This window comes from Chrysoperla carnea, chromosome X (assembly GCF_905475395.1).
Source record: "Chrysoperla carnea chromosome X, inChrCarn1.1, whole genome shotgun sequence".
Taxonomy (NCBI): Eukaryota; Metazoa; Arthropoda; class Insecta; order Neuroptera; family Chrysopidae; genus Chrysoperla; species Chrysoperla carnea.
In genome coordinates, this window is record NC_058342.1 from 10,772,774 (window position 1) to 10,794,793 (window position 22,020).

A 22,020-nucleotide genomic window follows, 5' to 3' on the forward strand; every position below is an offset into this window, starting at 1 on the left:
GAATTGAAAAACATAGTGAGCAACGAAAAAATTTAGTTGAATGTATCCGTCCAAATAACCCATTTTCAAGTGATTTAGATCCAAATATTGTGTACAATTTACACAGGACAAGCTGCATTAAAAAATATTTCGGAATTGTATTAAATATTGAAACTTTAGGCAATACGCAACGTGAGCAATTCATTACAGAATGCGCAGTAAACGTTAATAGATTTGTTGAGATAATTTTAAAAAAATAAGATTTTTACTTTCGCAAATATGCTTTTAAAAAAAATTCTCTGTTGCTGGAAAAGTTGTTGAAGTGCAGCATTTATTTGGTCATTTATTCTTATTGTCATTTGTTAGAAGAGTATCGATATACATTTGTAATAATTTATATTATGCTGTGTATGATTGATGAGTTGGTTACTTGTTCCCCACCATTCAGCAGTACTCATGACAGTATAGAATGACACTAGTTTAGTCGAGTTAAATACTTCGTAATGTATGTATGTTAAGATATGAATAAATCTTTTATTTAACAAACAAGTTGTTATATTATTGAGAGAATACCCGTTGAGATCTGTCAGGTTATGGGACCAGAGTACACGCGTATGTGAAATAGTAATTAATAAAAATAAAGTAATAAAGTACGAAAATGTCGGTCGTAAATTCATTACATTGACAAATTAAATGATGAAAATTATGAATCGTGGAAATTACAAATGCGAAGTATTCTAGTGTGTAGTGATTTATGGAGTCACGTAAATGGAAATGAATTGAAAACAGAAACAAATGCTACAGAATGGGACAAAAAGGATCAAAAAGCGTTGGCTATGATTATATTAAACATAACGCAAGGTCAGTTAAATCATATTAAAAATGCAGAAACTTCAAATAAAGCTTGGAATGAACTTAAATCAATTCATGAATCAAAAGGCCCGGTAAGAAAAGCAACATTGTACAAACAATTATATAGAATGAAGAAAACTCAGGATAGCTCAATGACAAATTACTTAATTGAATTTTCAAGTAAAACTGAACAATTAAAAGAAATTGGTATAGCAATTCCAGATAATTTGCTTTCAATAATGTTATTAGGGTCGTTACCTGAAGAATATGAAAATTTTGCAGTTGCTATCGAATCACGAGATGATATACCAAGCGTTAGCAGTCTTAAAGTAAAGTTAATTGAAAAGGAAGCACGACAAAAAGAAAGAGACGGTAGATTTGAATTAGATAATGTAAGTTCGTGTAATGAGGCCTTATATACAAGAAATAAACAATCAAACACAAAACGTTTTATGCAAAACACAAACAGAAATTACCCACAACAGCAACAAAGTTTTAATGGAAAGTGTTATACATGTGGAAAATTTTGACACAGAAGTTCCGACTGTTATATTAATAAAAAAAAAGAAGAACCTTTTCCGAATGCAAATGCGATGACTGCCATAGCTTGTAATGTTGAAACTACACAGTCAAATATTTGGTGTTTGGACAGTGCAGCTACAAGACATATGTGTAATCAAAAACAAAAATTTGCTAATTTAAACGAAAATGAAACATCTAGAGTCTACACGGCTTCTGATACGTATATGAATTCTCAAGGTGTTGGTGAAGTTCATATGGATGTGAACTTAAATGATAAACAGTCAAGTAAAATAATATTGAAAAATGCCATTTATATTAAGGAACTTAGAAACAACCTGATATCGGTATCACAAGCAACGAAAAATGGATATAAAGTCATTTTTGACAAAGATAATGCTTATATTCAAAAGAAAGATGGAACGACCGTACTTCGAGCTGAAGCAAGAAACAATCTTTATGTAGTATCAGAAAGATCTGATAGTGTATTTCAAACTAGTGAAAATTCAAAAAATGTAGAAAGATGGCATCAACGATTTGGTCATCTCAATGTTAATGATTTAAAAAAGTTACACACCAATAATATGGTAAAAGGTTTGCAACTCAATAATAAAAATACAAACTTTGATTGTGTTATCTGTGCAAAAAGCAAACTTCATCAACTGCCTTACAGAATATCAGAACATAAAGAAAAAGAGCGTCTTGGATTAGTACATTCGGACATTTGTGGCCCGTTTGACGTTCAATCCCTTGAAGGTGCAAGATATTTTGCAACGTTTATAGATGATAATTCAAGATATATTGAAACTGTAATGTTGCGACAAAGATCCGATATATTAATAGCGTTCAAAAATTACAAAAAGAGAATCGAAAAACAAACCGGTTGTGTTATCAAAAGACTTAGAACAGATAATGGTAAAGAATATGTATCAAATGAATTTAAAAGGTTATTAGAAGAAGAAGGTATATCTAGACAACTTACTGTGGAATACACTCCCCAGCAAAATGGCGTGGCGGAACGAGCTAACCGGACCCTAGTGGAAATGGCCCGTTGCATGATGCTCAAAGCAAAACTACCTAAATCACTATGGGCTGAAATGATTAATACTGCTACATATTTGAGAAACAGATGCCCTACGAAATTATTGGACAATAAAACACCTTACGAAATTTGGTTCGGTGAAAAACCGTATATTGGATTTTTGAGAATAATTGGCAGTAAAGTAATAGCTCTAAACAAACGAAATAATCGAAAAAAATTTGATCCAAAAGGCATAGAATACAGATTGGTAGGTTACTCTCAAGAATCAAAAGCATATCGATTGTGGCGTCCCGGTACTAAAACTATAATAAAGGCAAGAGATGTTAAATTCTTTGAAGAAATGCAAAATAATGAAGATATAGATTACCAATTAAATTTTGAACAAGAACAAACAGAAAATAATGAAGAAAACGAAAATTTACCATATGTAAAAACTGTAAAAGAAGAAAGTAAAGATAATGATCCACAAGCCCCCAGCAGCGAACAGGAAATATCAATGAAAAATACAGAAGACACAAAGGAAATATTTGATACAGAAAATTCAACAGAACCAAATTCGGAAATTTTTTATACAGATGAGTATAGAAACATCGAAAACAAACGTGGTCGTGGTCGACCAAAAATACTTCGAACAGGTCAGCGGGGTAAACCCAAGAAAATTTACGTTGAAAAGAAAACAGAAGAAACCAGTCAATCTGAGGAAGATCCAACAACTGTAAATGAAGCCCTTGACCGTAACGATGCCAATTTGTGACTAGAAGCGATGGAAAAAGAATACCAAACATTAAAAAGAAATGAAACGTGGACATTAGTTACCCGACCTGAAAACAAAAAAGTACTTACCAATAAATGGGTGTTTAAAATAAAAAGAAACTCAAAAGGGCAGATAGAAAAATACAAAGCTCGTTTAGTAGCACGAGGGCATGTACAAAAGGAAGGAATCGATTACGAAGAAGTATTTGCTCCGGTAGCGAGATATGAAATAATTCGCACACTTCTTGCGGCCGCTGTAGAAAATGAAATGCATGTACACCAGATGGACGTCGTGTCTGCGTATATACAAGGAAATTTACATGATGAAATATACATGGAACAACCAGAAATGTTTGTTAAAAAAGAAAATCCAGAAAAAGTTTGCAAATTAAATAAACCAATTTATGGATTAAAACAGTCAGGACGTGAATGGTATAATAGATTGGACAAGTTTGTGAGTGAACAAGGTGGATACCAGAATGAAGCTGACCCATGTGTTTATGTATTTGGTGAAAACGAGAAACGAGTTATAATGATAATCTACGTAGCCGATATTTTACTGGCCTCTAAATGTTTGAAAGAAATAGATAAAGTGAAAGAAAAGCTAAAAATAGAATTTGAAATAAATGATTTAGGAAAAGTATCTGATATTTTAGGAATTCATATTGAAAGAGAGGGTGAAATAGGAAAAATGAAACTAACACAAGAAAAATACGTTAAGGAATTGTTAATAAAATTCAATATTAATTCAGCAGACATTGTAGCCACACCTATAGAATCAAATACAAAAATATCAAAAGAACTTGGACCAAAATCAGACACAGAAAGAGAAGAAATGAAAACACGCCCTTATCGTGAACTTATCGGTGGATTAATTTATTTGGCAAACGCAACAAGACCGGACATAGCATTCGTAGCAAGTGCTTTAAGCCGTTTTTGTACGGATCCCGGGGAACAACATTGGTTGCTAGCAAAAAGAGTGTTAAGATACCTAAAAGGTACTTTAACATTTGGTATTACTTATGAGAAAAATAAACAGGAATTGTGTGCTTATACAGATTCAGATTGGGGTTGTGATACTGATGATCGTCGTTCTTGTTCTGGTAATGTTTTAACTTTAGCAGGAGGAGCAATAAGTTGGAAATCGAGAAAACAACCTACAGTTTCGTTATCTACAATGGAGGCGGAATACGTGGCCCTTGCCGAAGTTTCTAAAGAAATAACTTATATTAAACGACTATTAAAATTAATGTAATTCAGTGATCTAGTTAAAAATCCAGTTAGTGTATTTTGTGATAATCAGAGTGCAATATCACTAGCTCAAAATGCAGTATTTCATAAGAGAAGCAAGCACATTGACATTCAATATCACTATACAAGAGACTTGATAAATGAAATGAAGACTTGAAATGAAATAAAAGTGTGTTACGTAAAAACTGACAATATGGTGGCAGATATTTGCACAAAAACTTTACCTAAAACTAAACATGAAAAAGCAATAAAAATGTTAAAAAACACAAAAATTATGCTAGTTAAGAATCTTATTGTTTTGTATTTCTCGGAATTGTTTTTATGTTTGATGAAATTTATAATTTATATCGATAGAGAGGGTGTTAGAAGAGTATCGATATACATTTGTAATAATTTATATTATGCTGTGTATGTTTGATGAGTTGGTTACTTGTTCCCCACCTTTCAGCAATACTCATCACAGTATAGAAAGACACTAGTTTAGTCGAGTTAAATACTTCGTAATGTATGTATGTTAAGATATGAATAAATCTTTTATTTAACAAACAAGTTGTTATATTATTGAGAGAATACCCGTTGAGATCTGTCATCATTAAACAAATCATTGACTATAGATTCAGTTTTTACATACCCACTTAAACCTGTACCTTTAGCTTTCTGTGATTTTGATGGAATAATTTATAAATCAAATAAAGCGTTATTAATGAAATGTCTGGAAGAAAATATTCAATCTGTTGTACCTAATGATGTACCTGAAGATTGTTTTTATTATTTAAATAATATATTAAATATTTTATAAAAATTTCATGCATGAGAAAATGATTTTTTACCCCCACTTTTTTTACAACTTCAAAGGGGTAACTGACGTAGAATCCACCACTTTCGGTGCAGCTGACGAATGTTTTTATCTTTAGTAATATTATAATTACAAGTGATAAAATTTTCACGCTTGAGAAAATGATTTCAAAAAAACAAATTTTTAACATATTCGTGACGTCATTACGCCCATCACCCACCGCGAAGCAAACAGCTGAAGCTTGGTGTCATTATCACCATTGCTTCAGTTATCCATTTATCAATAATTCAATCGTGAGAAAAACAGGTACAAAAAATGTACGCTACCTCCCGGACATTTATTACTCGTTTTTTTATGAGTAATCGATTTCACATTGCATTTCAAAATACACTTTTGTTCACACTTTTTTTTTATCTTTGTTTTATTTCCAACAGTTCGTATTTAGAAGGTAGTTTGATATTAACAATTACACACAATTTTATAATAATTTAAATTACATTTCACTAGTTTTAAATTCCACATGATGTTCGTTTGCAATTATTCTTGTTTACTACAATATTTTGTTTAGTTTTAGTACATGAAATTTTCAAGGACGTGTCCGCAATGCATTTTAAATTACGCATGCTGGACTACACTTATTTTTGGGCTTTATTTTATTTCCAATAATTCGCATTTTGAAGGTAATTCGATTTTAACAAAAACGACAATCAACAGATAACAAAATTAAGTGTCTCTTCAGTTTAGCTACGTTTCATAATGTGACTGCCGAAAAAAATGCTATGTAATTGTATAAGAAAATAACGCAAAAGGTGAAAATTATATAAACAAGTAAAAAAACTTCGTCAAATCCTGCTTTGCTTTAAATTTGGAAGGAATGCAATAATCGAAAATCGAATCCATTGCATTAATAACGATGAAAATATATCCACTAAAGCTTATTGCATTAAAATTATTCTGATAGAAGAAAAAGAGTAAACGAAAATGCAAAATTCTGAAAATTATATCTTGAAAATGAAACTTCAACAAATCAGCAAAAAAAATGGACAAATTGGTAACACAATTTACCAATCTCTTATTTCAATAATAATTCAATGTAGACCTTCCAACTTTGGTTTGCTGCTATGACTTTTATTGATGGTAAAATAAAATCTTGAACCATATTTCTTTATAAATTTAACCCGATTTATATAATTTGTTAAACATAAACAAGCGACGATATTTAAACTTTACTTGTACTTTTTAATGGCGTTTTACTGTCTTTCAAAACAATCTTATTGCACTTTTTTTGTATGATTCTAATTCAAAAAATTCGTATTAAATTCTTAAAAGCTGAATTTATTTTAAATTCTTCATTTTAATGTTCTCATACTTGATTGAAATTAAATTTGTAATTGATAAGATACATTTCTTGGAAGATTAAGTAATGCCAAACTCGTACAAGCTAGTTGTAATTTTAAATGGCATCCACATTACATTTTAAAATACACATATTTATATTACACTTTTTTGGCTTTATTTTATTTCCAATTGTTCGCATTTTGAAGGTAATTCGATATTAACAAATTCACACAATTTAATAATAATTTTAATTCCATTTCACTAGTTATAAATTCCAGGTATAGGCACTGAAAAATTTTATGTAGTCAAATATTTTTAAATAATTAATCAACACTGATTTTTAAATATTTATTTTTAATATTTTCAACACAAATGTTTCACAAGCCTGTAACTAGTAAGCATCAATAATGACGTCCACTCGTCCAGACAACTAAGTAAATTTAAACTTGTCAAGTACAAGATGGCTGAAGGGTAGCTCTGATTGGCTACGCCAATTAGAAGAGTAAAAGATGCGCACAAATTATTGTGCTATATACCATAGATAAAGAAAATCTCGTTGTAGGTACTTTTCTCCAAAGATGGCAAAAACTAAGTATAGATGGATGGAATAGTTAAGAATACTTGTTGATATTTGATAAACTGTTATTATGTCCCAGTTTACCAGATACGGACTGTCGAACTAATCTTGTTTTATTATTTTCATGTTTATTTCTTAAAATTTTTATTACCGATAATTTTGAAAATATTTTTATGTAAAACTTTCTGTTGATATCGATACAATATTTTCCTATCTTAATGTTGAACAGTAACAAACATTCTTATAATAAGCCAATTAAGATATTTTTCACAGGACAGAGAATCAAGTTAATTTTTTTAGGCTTTTTGGTTGATTTGTAAAATGTATAAGTTTTTCTTCTCATAATAGCATAATAATATTTATCAATATTATGTGATGAAGAATCTGGAAAATGGGTCCAAATTTTAAATTGGGACCATAGCTCAGAAGTGGATGACAACGCATGGAAATGTGAAAAAAGTGAAAGGAGAAAAACGAAAAGAATGAATTTCATCATTCACATAACAGCCCTAGAAAGTAGAAAATAATAAAATTTAAAAAAAAAATTCAATGTTCTATGTTTTTATAACGAACTAAAAAGTATAAAATCATTTTTTAAACGGATGCTGAAACAAATTGGAAATTTTGCATTTTATTTAATGTTACTTGAATTCATTTGTATGCATGTATAATCTATATTCAAAACGTTGCACTCTATGTAAAAATTGGAAAAGAAAATTTTGTTTTGTTTTAAAAGAAATCGGTGAGTGTACAACGTTATCCTGTTTGTAATGACGTCAGTAGTGTAAGAGACTTAGCGAAATGGGGTAAAGTCATTTACACTCATTTAAACTACCCGCTAATGATTTTCTTAATTCTTAAACTCTTAAATGATGAAAGATCTCTAACTCATACTGTGTGCGAAATTTCCAATTTTTCCATGCGATCGTTTTGGACAATATGCCCAAGAATATTCCTTTTTTTTTAAATTTAAACACCTCATAATAAACAAGGACATTTTTCCGATTATAACTGTATTTACAAATTGTCATTATTTATAAATTACGTAGGAAACGTGTATCATAAAATGAATTTTTTTATATCTAGCATCCCTTAAACATAGTTTCCCCTGTACATTTAAGTATGTATGAGCACGGTATTGGGGACACAAATTTAAAAAAAATATATTTTCAATTTTGATGATAAATTTTGTTATCACTAGACGATACAAGACGAAAAGTACGAATAAAATTTTTCGATATTTGGTGTAATTTTCAAACAATTGAAAATTTTGTGTAATTATTCAGTTTTCGATGTTTCGAAAACCAAAGCGCAGATCGAAAAATTTTATTCTTATTTTTCGTCTACACTATTGAAGTTATAACAAAATTCATTATCAAAGTTGAAAATAAGATAAAATAATTTCAACTCTATATCTACCCTGCTCTTGTATCGCTTATATTGGCGGAGATACTTGGTTTTTTTCTTGTCTATGTAATTGCTTATATGTTTACTTTATATTAAAATTTTTTTTTAAATTTGTGTTCATTCATTCCAAGTGAGAATTATCAAAAACTTTCAAAATGTGTCGTTTTTTGAGATTCTTCCGTAAGAGTCTAATAATGTATTGTATGTATGTAATGTATTTTATATCGATTTTCAATGACTTTTTTTCTTAAAAATTTGCATGGATATCTATGCTGAAATTTTAACCAGATATTCGTAAAAGTCTGCCTATAAAAAAAATGTTGAGCCTTTAAATCAAACGCTGTTGTCATGCTCATACATCCTTAACATCCCATACATTATCTATTTTTCTCTTATCGTAAAAAAACGTACAGCAGATTTTTAAGCTTATTAGTACCATTGTTACCAGATTAGTAGTTTTTTTGTAATCATTTAAAACTGTTTACATGCAATATCTTTATAAATAACAAGGACAAATTAGACAAAAAATTTAAATCAGGAAGATCGTTTGAGCTCAGAAAATCAGAACATCTGCGATTGTTTAAACGTAAGCATTCGGCAATTGCCAATCATTTGCTAGAAATCAATCATAAATTTAACACAAACGTTGAGGTAGTCCACATGGCGAAAGAAGGACATAGGCTTAATGTGTTGGAAGGTTTAGAGATTCATAAACATAAAAATGGACCTCTTAATCTATTAAATGAACAAAAAGATTGTTTCCCGTCGAAACTGTTTTAATTGATATAAATCTTGAGTTTATTTACTTATTTTTAAATTTATTATACTTCGTAATTCCTAGAAATTACCATCAATATTTTTATATATTTTTAACAACAATTGACTTATTTAATGGAGGGTGTTTCACAAGGTCGAAGAAATACATTTTTATTAGAAATGCTTGGTTTTAATTTTTATTTGCTGTTATCTAATTTGTTTTGTTATTTTAAAATATTTTTATTATATGACGTATATTGTTTTTAAAATTCATACAAAATTTTTTGTATAAATACTCTGAGTTTATTTCTTAGCCTGTTTATATTTCTTAGTAAGCTTCGACAATGGGATAAAACCCTAGACATGTTAACTTATTAAAATTTTAAAAATAAATATAAAAAATTGGAATGCAAAATTAATAAAAAAAATTTTTTTTAAATAATTTATTTTACAAAATTTATTTTTTCAAAAAACTGTTTAGTTTAAATATTATCTTTAATTTTATCAAGTTATAATCATGTTTTTCTTTATACTTGTTCTGCTTAAACTTATTGTATAGATAACGTTTCTTAAATTTGTGGGCTTGTTTCAGGAGGAACGGTAAATATTTTAGTTAAATCACGTATTCAGGGACGTAAGTAACCGTAAAAGTTATTATAAAGTTGAGTCCTATTCTTATTAGTATCAAAAATATGGGGTTTTTTTCTATAACATTTAAAAATAGAACCCATTATGTTTATAGGATCTTTAATATATATTTTAGGTGCCTATTCAGCGACGCAAAATAAAGAGACGAGCTCATTTAAACACATTCTCTATTCTTAAACTTATAAAAATAAAACAATCCTCTCTTTTTGCAACGTTTGAGAATAGTACAGGGGTGATGCGTTGTGAGATGTATTTTTTTTGTGTTGAAATTTGAATCGAGCGCCTACTATTATTACTAATTTAAAAAAATAATTACCTTTAAAACTCGAACTATGTAATGATAAATGTAACTAAATTTTATGACAGAGATACTAGATTATTCTCTCACTCTTATGGAATTGATATTAACATTTTCCGGCTTTGAACGATCACTCTTTTGTAAAAGAAAGGGTTAGCGATGTAGCCTTGATTGAATGATAGTGATTTGGAACCACGTTTCGTTGTGGTGGATTTGGATTTTGTTTAACTGTTTAAAATATTAAAGTTTTGTTAAAAAATAATTACCAATGTGGAATATTACAAGATTACAAATCCAACCGAATTTGGTTACAACAGTCTCCAGATTTATTTATTGAAAACGCTATTATCTCTAGAATATATTTTGGCGTTGGTTACATATGCTTTCGTGTTGGTTCAAGTTTGTTTTTCTGTCTTGGCTCCAGAACACGTTTTTTTTAATGGAATCTGAAATTGAAATGCAATTTATATGGTCGCAAGCAGTCAATTTTCAAAACCATAGGCTCGTCAACTCCGGGTATAACTTAACATTTTCGTTTTGAAATTTTTTTTTAAAATCTAGTATGGTAAGAATTATTACTAATTTAAATTATGGATTTGAGGGTCAAAACTGTAATTGAAATATAATACCTGTGATATTCATTTGCTTGTTATTTATCAAATATCTGACGATTTTGTTTAATCCATGATGTGATCACTTTCATCGATTTTCAAATTTTCATTTGATATCTTTAAATGGATGTTAATTTATTTCGTCGTATATTCAGCATTATGTGGTACTTTTGAGTGTAGTAATTAACATTTTATTATTAACCTGTTTCGATGGAGATTAAGTTTTTTCTAATTATTTTTGTTGTACATAATAGTAAAACCCATTAAAATAATATTTACTTACTTGTTTTACGTATGGCTTTTATTTTCTGATGCATTGTTATTTCATTCGATACTTCCATATTTATTTATTTGTGAAAAAGCGTTTTATTTTAAAGAGTTTTAATTTGACATTTTGATACAATCGTGAAGTTAGCCTAGGTAGTTTTTTTTTTGTCACTAACAATGTTTCACCAAAACATTAAAAAGTATCTAAATGTATTCGTAAAACTTTATTTTTATCGTTAGATTTTTTTATTTGCAAATTTTTATGACATTTAAAATTAAAAATTATATTATGGTTCATAAGTTTTTACCTGACACCTTGTGGTGTATTTCTAAAATTACTTAATTTTGAATCATGATTTATAGATATTCAAAACATAGTAAAGCTTATCATGACATCTACTGATGTATAGTGGAGTTAAATTTTTATTATGGATATATGTTACAGGACCACAATATAGTTAGCGTGGAATATTAATAAAATTTATTAAATCATGTATCAAAAAATGCTCCATCAGATTCCACAATTGCTCCAAATATTAAATTATCAATTAATTAAATATTTGCAATTAAAAATACAAAATTTTATTTTCCAATATCTGAGTAAATTGATAGTTTTTCCTAACATTTTTGCTATTAATAAATTGCTCCCGTTTATTTCTTTCGGGATATAACAATAACGGTTTATAAATATCTATTATGTTTGCATAATTAATTAAAATTAATAATTGCAATTCAAACAGTATGTGATGACATCATTCACAAGGGGAATGTCTTAAACTGGGGGGAGCGGGAAAGGAAAGAAAAACAAAAAAGAAATAATAATAGAAAGTAAATTATTAGCTGTATCAGTGAAAAATATCAAAAAATTGCTCCGTAAATACTCTTTCAGATTCCAAAGTTGCTCCAGTTATATAATTAATATGTAATTCAATATTTTCAATTAAAAATACAAAATTTTACATAAACAAGGGGAATGGGGGGAAACATGAAAATATATAACGATAGATTGTAGTTATTGGGTGCGTTTGGCAGAAAAAAGCGCTTGAGAGCGCTTACTAGCGCTGAAAAACGAACTGTACAGTTTTCGGCCAGGACATGTTTGCATTGTTTGCTAACTTCAGTTGCGCTGACACAATCCGCCATTCACAATATTATTTAATATATTATTCATTGTTGGTAATTTTTTAATATGAATAATTTACAAACATGTATTTAAATTAGGTTAGGTTCCCCGGTTAAAGCTAACTTAGCGCCCTAGAGGAATATAGCTATTTACTATTTGACAGCGCTTACCGCTTAACAATCGCCATTTTGCTTACAAGCGCTTCCTAGCGCTTTTTTCTGCTAAACGCACCCATTATCTACGGTTATGATATTTGTTTATTTTATTTTTTTTGAGGTTAATTATATCATTTTTATTCGGCGTTGTATTTTCATTAAAACATTTTTAATTTAAATAATGTTTCAATAAAGTTACTTTAAAAACGTTAACGTTACTTGAAATGTTTAAATAATGTTCCTTGAAGAATAATTATTTATTGTAAAGATGGTTGTAAAAGGTGAGTCGACAAACCTTTATTTGTTTACATAAATTATCGACGTCTTAGGTTATTTGTTTATAAACTTTTATTTTATTTATATATAATAATATTGTTGAATTTTTAGTTTTCAGATAAAAATATTGGCAAGCAGTTGGACTAAAATTATATTTCTAAAAAGAGATCAATCATCGAGATGATATTGAATCCGGACAATTCCTATAACTCGCCGATGTACCTATTAACCCGAATGTTTAATGGAAACCTATGGAAAAATATGACCAAGGCATTGTAATTACTAATTTCTCATGTTTTCTTTCATTAGTATGTTTTATTGCGTATAATTAGTTTTAATTTTTATTATTATTTCTTTTTTCAGTTATGAAAATACTGATTCGTCAAAACATTTACGGAATAGCTGACCGAGCACGCGATACTAAAATCGACCAAGTTGTTGCCTTGAAAAAGGAAAAATGGAACATAATAAAAATTATAACCGATGAGCAAAGAAATTTCAGTCGTTCTACTTCATAAAGACAAAATTGATAATATATAATTTTAATTGTACACATACGTATTTTTATGGATTTTCAATGTTTTATTAAATAAATTAAAGGTGGAAAAAATATTATATTATATAAATCTATTGAAAATAAATTATCTTTATTTTAGAAGTAAATTATTTATATACATATTAAGTGCAAACAAATAAACATAATAAACAAACATATTGCACATATTAATTACATTTTACATTTTTTTACATAAAATTTTTCATTTTGGTCCGCTCAAAATAATAATAATGCTTTTGCGTGAACTTATTCAAAGTCTCGGAAGTGCCAGGGTTGAGATAATTAACGCTATATATACATAAATAACGTTTTTGGACAATATTTCAACAACCAACTAGATAAAAAAAAAAGGTTCAAACGAAAATTGCCGAAAATTTTTTTTCCTAAGAAAAATGTAAAATAAAAAATTGTGATATCTCAAGTCATTTTCCCGAAAATAGAGAAAAACGGCCAAATATATATATTTATATGCTACTTAACATTATCTTGAAACTGATTGATTTTATAACAAATAAAAATGTTGAGTGAACATTTTTGATATCTTTGGCCGTTTTCAAAACGATCAATTATACAGTGTGATCAAATTGGAGGTATTTTTTCCAATAGAGTTATATTGACATGTTACGCGTGACTAATGTCAAACTAAATACTAACTATTATATATAAATACTAACTAAATAACTATTATTCAGTTTTCATTGACATTTCATCATGGAAAGAGTTATGCCTCAACAACGTTTACAAATCGTGCAATTATAATCGAGCGTTCAGGCCAATTTATGGTGTACATAATCGTCCTACCGAACGCACTAAGCTTACCATTGGCGCTTAACTCGAGAATAATTTAATATTATTGGATGGTACTTGACCGATTAGAGCACGTACAGCCCGAACTATAGAGAATATTGCGGCTGTAAATGAGAGTTTTGCCGAAGACCCAGAAGAATCGATTCGGCGTCGATCTCAACAACTTGGCCTATCTTATGGCACTACTAAGGCGATTTTACGCAAAGATCTAGATTTGAAAGTGTTAAAATACAGCTAGTTCAAGAATTGAAGCCGGCCGATCTTTCAAAGCGTCATAATTCCAGTCATTTAGTTCTTAGAAAACTCGCAAAAATTTATCTAAATCATACTTTTGAACTTTTATTTGTGGGGGGTATATAAAGTCTAAATGTTTTGTGGATAAACCAGCTACTATTGAGGAATTGGAAGCCAACATTACTGAAGTTATTAGCGAGATACCGACCGAAGTCCTCGAGCGAGTCATTCAAAATTGGTGTTTACGGATGGACAAATTAAAGCGCAGTTGCGGCCAACATTTGAAAGGGATTATCTTTAAAAAATAAATGTCGTGAATGGTTTTACATAAAAATAAAAAAGATTGCACTATCAATTTGAATTTTCCTTGTTTTATTTCAATTTAAAATCCTATACCTCTAAATTAATCACCCCTTATATATTTTTTTTAAAATTTTATCCAATCGTTATCCTTAAATTATTGATAGAAAGTCCCGAATTTGGTTACTCGGATGTTTTTGAGGCCCTTGATTGCAAATATGACGATAAAAATATCCAGAGCGCACCTGGAGGCATGTTGATTTGTAAGAAATCTCGTTAATGTTATATTGAAATATTTTTATTTAAATAGAATTCCTTGAAATATATATATATATATTTCAAGGAATTCTATTTAAATAAAAATATTTCAATATAACATTAACGAGATTTCTTACAAATGAACGATTTTAGGAACTCAATTACAATTAGTGTTAGAATAGCTATACTCTTATATGTTTTAGTTTAAATAGAATTCCTTAATATATATATACATATATATATATATATATATATATATATATATATATATATATATATATATATATATATATATATATATTTATATATATATGTAAGTTTGGTATTACCCTGGTAACACCACTTTCATTAATATTATTTCCTGATAGATAAAAATACAAAATGTCTGAAGAATAATTAAAGACGTGTGTGAGAATATTGTTAATTAATTTTAGTTATCCACAATAATATTGAATCAGGTAAATTAATCATTAATTATTATTGTAAATAGTTATTAAGAATATTGTTTTATTAAATTACAGTTATATTACTGCGTCAATCTGTGTTTACTATTATAACCTCACACTCCTTTCAAAGTCTCTGATTTCGGGACTTTATATATATATATATATATATATATACATATATATATATATATATATATATATATATATATGTATATATATATATATATATATATATATTTATATATATATATATATATATATATACATATATATATATATATATTATACATATAAATATATATATATATATATATATATATATATACATATATATAAATATATATATATATACATATATATATATATATATATATATATATATATATATATATATATATATATATATATATATATTTCAAGGAATTCTATTTAAATAAAAATATTTCAATATAACATTAACGAGATTTCTTACAAATCAACGATTTTAGGAACTCAATTACCCAGTGTTAGAATAGCTATACTCTTATATGTTTTAGTTTAAATAGAATTCCTTAATATATATATATATATATTAAGGAATTCTATTTAAACTAAAACATATAAGAGTATAGCTATTCTAACACTGGGTAATTGAGTTCCTAAAATCGTTGGCAATGGTTCCAAAGCATTGATTTGTGCCCATCTATCATTTATTGAATGGGTATATGCAATATAATGCCCCAAACCGTTAGGTATTATGGACGGACTGAATTCAATTACCCCAGATGAAATATATGTTTTATTCACTAAATTTAATTTTTTAGGGATATCGCTCAAATTACTTTTCAGAAATGGCTGTTTGTTATTTTGAGAAAAAAAATTGATTTTTCGTAAAAATGATTTACGTCCAAACATAAATAAGAGGAAAGTGTTTCCGTTCGTCCGACCATTCGTCGTGCTTGACAGTTTTTACAATAAAAACTTGTTATTTCTATTTCATTTAAGATTTTTCTTTCTAAACTATCGAAGCCATAATTCCAAACTAATGTGGCATTCACATTTAAAATTGACATTCGCCTTACTTCAAATAATCCGCAATCTGAGCAATAGTTTTTTTCATTTATGGCCAAGCATAAGCCCCTCAAACAGCATTGAAATGTCTTCTCGGCAGTCAATGCGGTTATTTATTTGCAGTCTTTTTTCGTAAAACTTAAAATTCGCGCCATTTTCTGCATACAAAATTACAGTTGAAAAATTTTCTGATTCGCTAATTTTAAGTTTTACGAAATCTCTAAAATTTACATATTTAAAATTTATATATTTCAATTGATCCGTAAGAAACTATAAAAAAAGAAGTTTGTATTGGAAATTTGATTTGATTTGTGTAGCTAAAGTGTATTTTATTATAAATTGAAATGGAGATAAATTGAATATGAATGTGCATTAATATAATAAAACTAGCAATAAAATATATTTGCATAAATGTACGGAAGAAATCCGGATTGGATCAAAAACAATCTATAAAAAAGTTATATGCAAAAAACAAGAGGTGTTGTGGAACACCCGTTTGGAACTATGTTATCGTATCTACGTATGTTTTAAATGTAACGCTTACATTTTTACTCAGATTTGCTTTGATTTCTTTGTTAGTTTAAATGATTGTGCAAGATAAAAATTATTTGAAAATACAAATAACTGCATGAGTACCCTAATAAAAAAATCCGATTGATGAATCGGAAATTTCCATTCCAACCAATCGGAACGATTCGGATTGAATTGTAAAAAAAAGTTTCGATTCATTCCAATTGAAACTAATTACAATTTTGAATGAAAATTAAATTGAAATGAATCGGGTTTAATTGGAAACAAATTTCCAATTTATTCCGATTTTATCCAATAGTACCAATCGAAAATTTCCAATTGGTTGTAATTCATGAATGGGATCGAATTGGAAATTTCATATTGGGTTCTATTGGATTTAATTGGAATTTAATCGGAACAAATTGGAAATTTTAATCGGCCTTTTTTATCAGGGCAATAAACTTACATAATCAATAGATAATGCCGTTGGATACTCGCATGGTAAACATTCGATGTAAGATGCACCATCACTGTTTGCCGTACATTCACATGTTTGACAACTATTTGGAATTGCTGATTGTGCAACACGTTTTGCAAATACTGTTGCGAATTTTTTAATTGCTCCACGTTTATCATTCTGTAATTTTGTTGCAGTAAATACTGACCCTATTCACACAAAATAAAAACTTTGTTATTTTCGCAAAAAATAAAAATAATTCGTCGGAAAATCAGCAGGTCCAGCTCTCAAGAAAAGGTCATGGGCACGACACAGCTCCCCAAAATCGGCCAAATGCGAATCGTAATATTAACTCGCTCATGATCGATAGAGTAAATTGTGTGCGGTTGTAAAATTATTCACGTTTGTAGCAGAATCAAGTTTACGGAAAAATGTTTCGAACACAACATGTTGATTTTCTTGAGGGATTGGGGGGGGGGGCGGTGATAGCAACGGTAGACAAATGGCAGTAAGCTTTAATTTCTACCCAATAATAAAATTTAATTTTCTCTGACTTTACAGTGAGTGCCAAAAAACATATACTTATTTTAACTCTAGAAAATTTAACCATTTAGCGAAAGTGTTCAAATTCTGGCTATTGTGGTCCAGGCATAGTTGATAATTGGTTTTTCGGCAAATTTTTTTCTCAACAACTCCTTTCAACTCGTCAAACAGGTTCTCTAGAAGATTGGTGAAAACTTTCAGAGAATTTTCTTTCCCTTGTGCAACCAGTGGACAATCATGGTATTTCGGAACGGCCCTTCAGAAATCTTATCTCACATCTCTCATAAGTGAGTACTCGAAAATCCTAGAAGTTTTCGATAATCCTAACTAGAATCTCGATAATCCTGACTCAATACTACCAGGGGGTTCAGATTACTGGGATTGTAGAGAAAATAGCGTGTATACAAGTGTGAGTATAATTAATTGTGTTCTCAAAAGGGGGGGAGGAGACAAACCTTAATAAATCAATAAACTACAAAAAAAAAATGCGTACTTACCATTTGTTTCCAATGCTAAAGGTGAACAGAATCCTAAATCTGCTTTAGGTAATTTCACTTGTCTGCGTAAACCTGCGTCTCCCTTCAACTCTTTGACATCTTTCTTCGTATACGCTGTATTACTGTCAATGCCTGTAACAAAGAAATCAATTTGAAAAAATTTCGAAATTTTGGAAAACAAAATTTTGACTAATATTTACCGTAGAATATTTTGTTGATACGTGATTTCGGGAAAACAAAATCGTTGTTCATTAGAATATGTAAAGTGATATCGTTTTCTCGTAATAATTGATGTAAGACTGGGTAATCGAGCTGTAAATAACAAAAAATAAATAAGGTAAAACAGTATGAAAAATTCTTTTTTTACAATCAAATCATATTTTAATCGAGTTTGATGTAATTTTTTGAGACATGCTAAATTCTGTGTAATAAATTCATTTTCTTTTTTTTTTTGGAGGGGGCGGAGTGTTAGGAAGTTGACCTAAAGGCAAATCATCAAAAGACACTTCCTTGGCGCAAAGCCAACTCAATTCATTTAAGATGCGCTGAGGAGGTGTGCAAAGCCTTAAACAGGTCCGTGCTTATGGGCCCCTAATTGAGAAAAACACTAAGAAAGGGGAGTACATCCCCATGATAACTTCAGAATCGTAATCAGTGACCCCAAAAACCTCTGAGTATACTTTTTTTTATCCATTTTGTTGAATATTTACAGAATATTGAAATTTTGGACCAGCGAGGTAAATTACCTTAAGAGGGGGAGATTATATCGAAAATCTGATTACGGAATAGTGATAAATGGATTCTAATGATTAGCCTTATTGAGCCCATAGCAAAAACTAAAACTTTCTAGCGGCAAAAAGTTAGATGTAGCTTCCGATATATGGACCTTCTTGATCATTTAAAAAAAAAACTGGCTCGATAGGTTTAGATCCAAAAAATTATCTATGAAATGCTAAAATGACACGACTACTATATTTTCGAAGAAAATGAAAATGAGTATAAAAAAAAACTAGCAAACTTACTTTCATATTATCTGCTTGACAATCTATACACGGTAACAAAATCATTGTTTTCGAAACACCAGGTCGGAATATCAACTCTTTGGCAAAACTAATTGCATGGAATATATCCGAACTTCCATTACCGGTTGGTATGTTCTCGAAGTAATGTGGTATCACTTGCGATGTTGTAAATATTTGATTGTTGACAATGATACTTCGTGGCTCACTATAAATTCCAGGACCACCGAACACAACTAAAGCGTATCGATTATTCGCTAATTTCAAATCGGTCAATTCTTTTTGGATTAACGATACAACTTGATTGATGTTCCGTTTTGTTGAAATATTCGCATTGCATTCTTTTGCCTCCACAATGAAAACAATATCAGCTGATTTTGGTACACTTTCAGCATCTAAGTTCAAAAATTGACCTTCGGGAACTTCTGTACCATTTATTAATTGACATCTAAAAGAAAATGAAATTTGTTTCTGGATTAGCTTTCATTAATGGGGTTTTATTGTAGTTCCGTTCATCTGAATAATTCAGTCGTCTTATAGACTGGCTACAAGAAACAACATTGAAAATTACCCAATAATCCCGAATTTTCCAGTTAATTACCCCTGGGAAAACTGTCGGTAAAATGCAATATAGACCTGAGGGTTCCGGACCAAATATGAGCCATTGCAAACAATTACGAAGCCAGGTGGCATAACTAATTCGAATATTTTCTTTGGTATTGCCGGAAATCCTATTTGCCATCTTAAAAATTGGAAGAGATTTTCAGGGGAATCTCGGGAACTACTCATCTATTCGTCAAATGAACTAGATATGTTTTTTTATAAAAACGACACGACTGTTGAAAACAGAATTTGTTTCCCCAAAAGAATTCAAAAGATTGTTAGAAAGTTCAAAATCAAAGCTGTCTCGTTTTCAAGTTACAGAATCTCTCAATTTTTTTTGGAATAGCTTTCATTAATGAGGTTTTACTGTAATTTCGCTTATCTGAATAATTCAGTCCTCTTGGAAATTGGCTACAAGAAACAACAGTGGAAGTTACCCAATAATTCCAAATTTTCCAGTTAATTACCCCTTGGAAAACCTGAGAAATATAAACCTGAGGGTTCCGGGCCAAAGGGACATAGCAAACGATTACGAAGCTAACATAACTAATTCACTCCATTCTAGTAATGGCACAAAGTTGTCGGACACAAGATAGGTATTCGGAAACTCCGTTTGCGAAAGCTGTTCCTGAATGAGGATATCTTAAAAAAAGGCCAATCTTAAAAGTCACTTGTGCTACTCCAAGACAGATATGATCTGAGTAAAATCGTAGGTCTTCGGAAGACCTTATATCGTTTCAAAGGACCTCCTCCCTTTAAAGGAAGCAGTGGTTTAGATAAAAAATGTTAGTTTTTTTCTAATTTAAAGTATTATTGTATCTCTTCCCTTTTAAGATACAAATTGACTATTAAAGAAAGTCGAAGAACCAGGTTCAATCTGATGTCAGAACATGGATGTCTCCCTTCAAACTCTATATTTATTTTTTGATTATTTTTACAACACATCTTTTCCTACATCGCTACTAGCGAGAAGCGACCGTACGTAAAGAAGTGATATTATAATTGAATATAATTAAAATTTTACTTTTTTTTTTGTTTTTAGAAGCACTTCTTTTCATTACATCGCTACTAAGGATGTAATGAAAAGAAGTGTCGTAATTTATAGTTGAATATGATTAAATGTATGTATTTAGTACACCAGTTTCAACATACTTCTAGCGAGAGGTTGTGTCTATATCACAGTTTATATTTGATTTTAACTAAAACTAAAAGCTCAACGACTAAATTAATTTTGCTAATTTATTTTAAACTTCAATGGCCACAAGTAAACATGCTTTTTAAGTACCATCGTTTAATCTATTTTGATAAAAAAATCAAAATAATATTTTCTCATAATAGTATTGATAAGTGACCTGAATGCATAGTATAGTTAAGTTTATAGTTGCTCCTTTAAAAATAAATGAAACCTCGTTTCAAAGGGCCGCAAAATCGTTGCGGCTATAACAGGACACTTGAGGAGCTGTCACAATAGGAAGAAATAGGAAGCGATGTTTCGTCTCCTCTTCCCACTTCTGGCAAAGAGAAGACTGATACTTTTTGATAAGCCATTCTTTGGCGTTCTCTCGGTACGTAAATCTATCGACTATCCAAACTTTCTTGGTGTTCTTACCTAGCTCCAAATTATTCAAAGAGAAGGAGCTTCTTAAAGAAGGCTTCTTAATGGGCAGCCGTTGCAACTTAAATGATTACTTACTGTACACAAACATCGGGTATTCTAAGCGGAGTATTTTCCAATTTACAAGCCTCCATATAAGCGACAGCCGCGGTACAAGATGTCCGGTTGTCCCCATTTGGATAATTCATACACAAATTAAAGTACGGTAACGCATTCACAATTGGGAAACACGTGTTCAATGGTGAAACTTTATTCCTGAAAAACGCCTCACAAAGTTCTGTTAAATTCTCATTTAATGGTTCCATAGCAATTTTCGCTTGATTATTTGTTGAACGGCATTTTTTCGGTTGTAATGACCAACTTTGAGCGAATCGTCCACTATTATTGTTGATTCGTTTCGTTGATGCTAAGTGATCGTCGCGCGGTTCGTTGTTCATGGTACCCTAAAGACCTGCTGTCTTACCAAAATACCAACCG

The 22,020-nt window shown here is 29.7% G+C and overlaps 1 protein-coding gene and 2 long non-coding RNA genes across 3 annotated transcripts; 1 reads left to right on the forward strand and 2 right to left on the reverse strand.

The window, feature by feature from the left end:
- Positions 1 to 9,813: 9,813 nt before the first annotated feature.
- LOC123302435 lies at positions 9,814 to 11,224 on the reverse strand. The gene is made up of 3 exons (XR_006535516.1): positions 11,111 to 11,224; positions 10,846 to 11,029; positions 9,814 to 10,662 (listed from the first exon to the last, which is right to left on the reverse strand). It is a non-coding gene; the product is annotated as an uncharacterized LOC123302435 (long non-coding RNA).
- Positions 11,225 to 12,518: 1,294 nt separating this feature from the next.
- Positions 12,519 to 13,211, forward strand: LOC123302436. The gene is made up of 3 exons (XR_006535517.1): positions 12,519 to 12,653; positions 12,760 to 12,923; positions 13,012 to 13,211. It is a non-coding gene; the product is annotated as an uncharacterized LOC123302436 (long non-coding RNA).
- Positions 13,212 to 17,185: 3,974 nt separating this feature from the next.
- LOC123302890 (apolipophorins-like) lies at positions 17,186 to 21,980 on the reverse strand. The gene is made up of 6 exons (XM_044885983.1): positions 21,622 to 21,980; positions 19,329 to 19,773; positions 18,507 to 18,618; positions 18,307 to 18,438; positions 17,276 to 17,475; positions 17,186 to 17,197 (listed from the first exon to the last, which is right to left on the reverse strand). The coding sequence occupies exons 1-6, from the start codon at positions 21,978 to 21,980 to the stop codon at positions 17,186 to 17,188; spliced, it is 1,260 nt and encodes a 419-aa protein (XP_044741918.1).
- Positions 21,981 to 22,020: the final 40 nt, after the last annotated feature.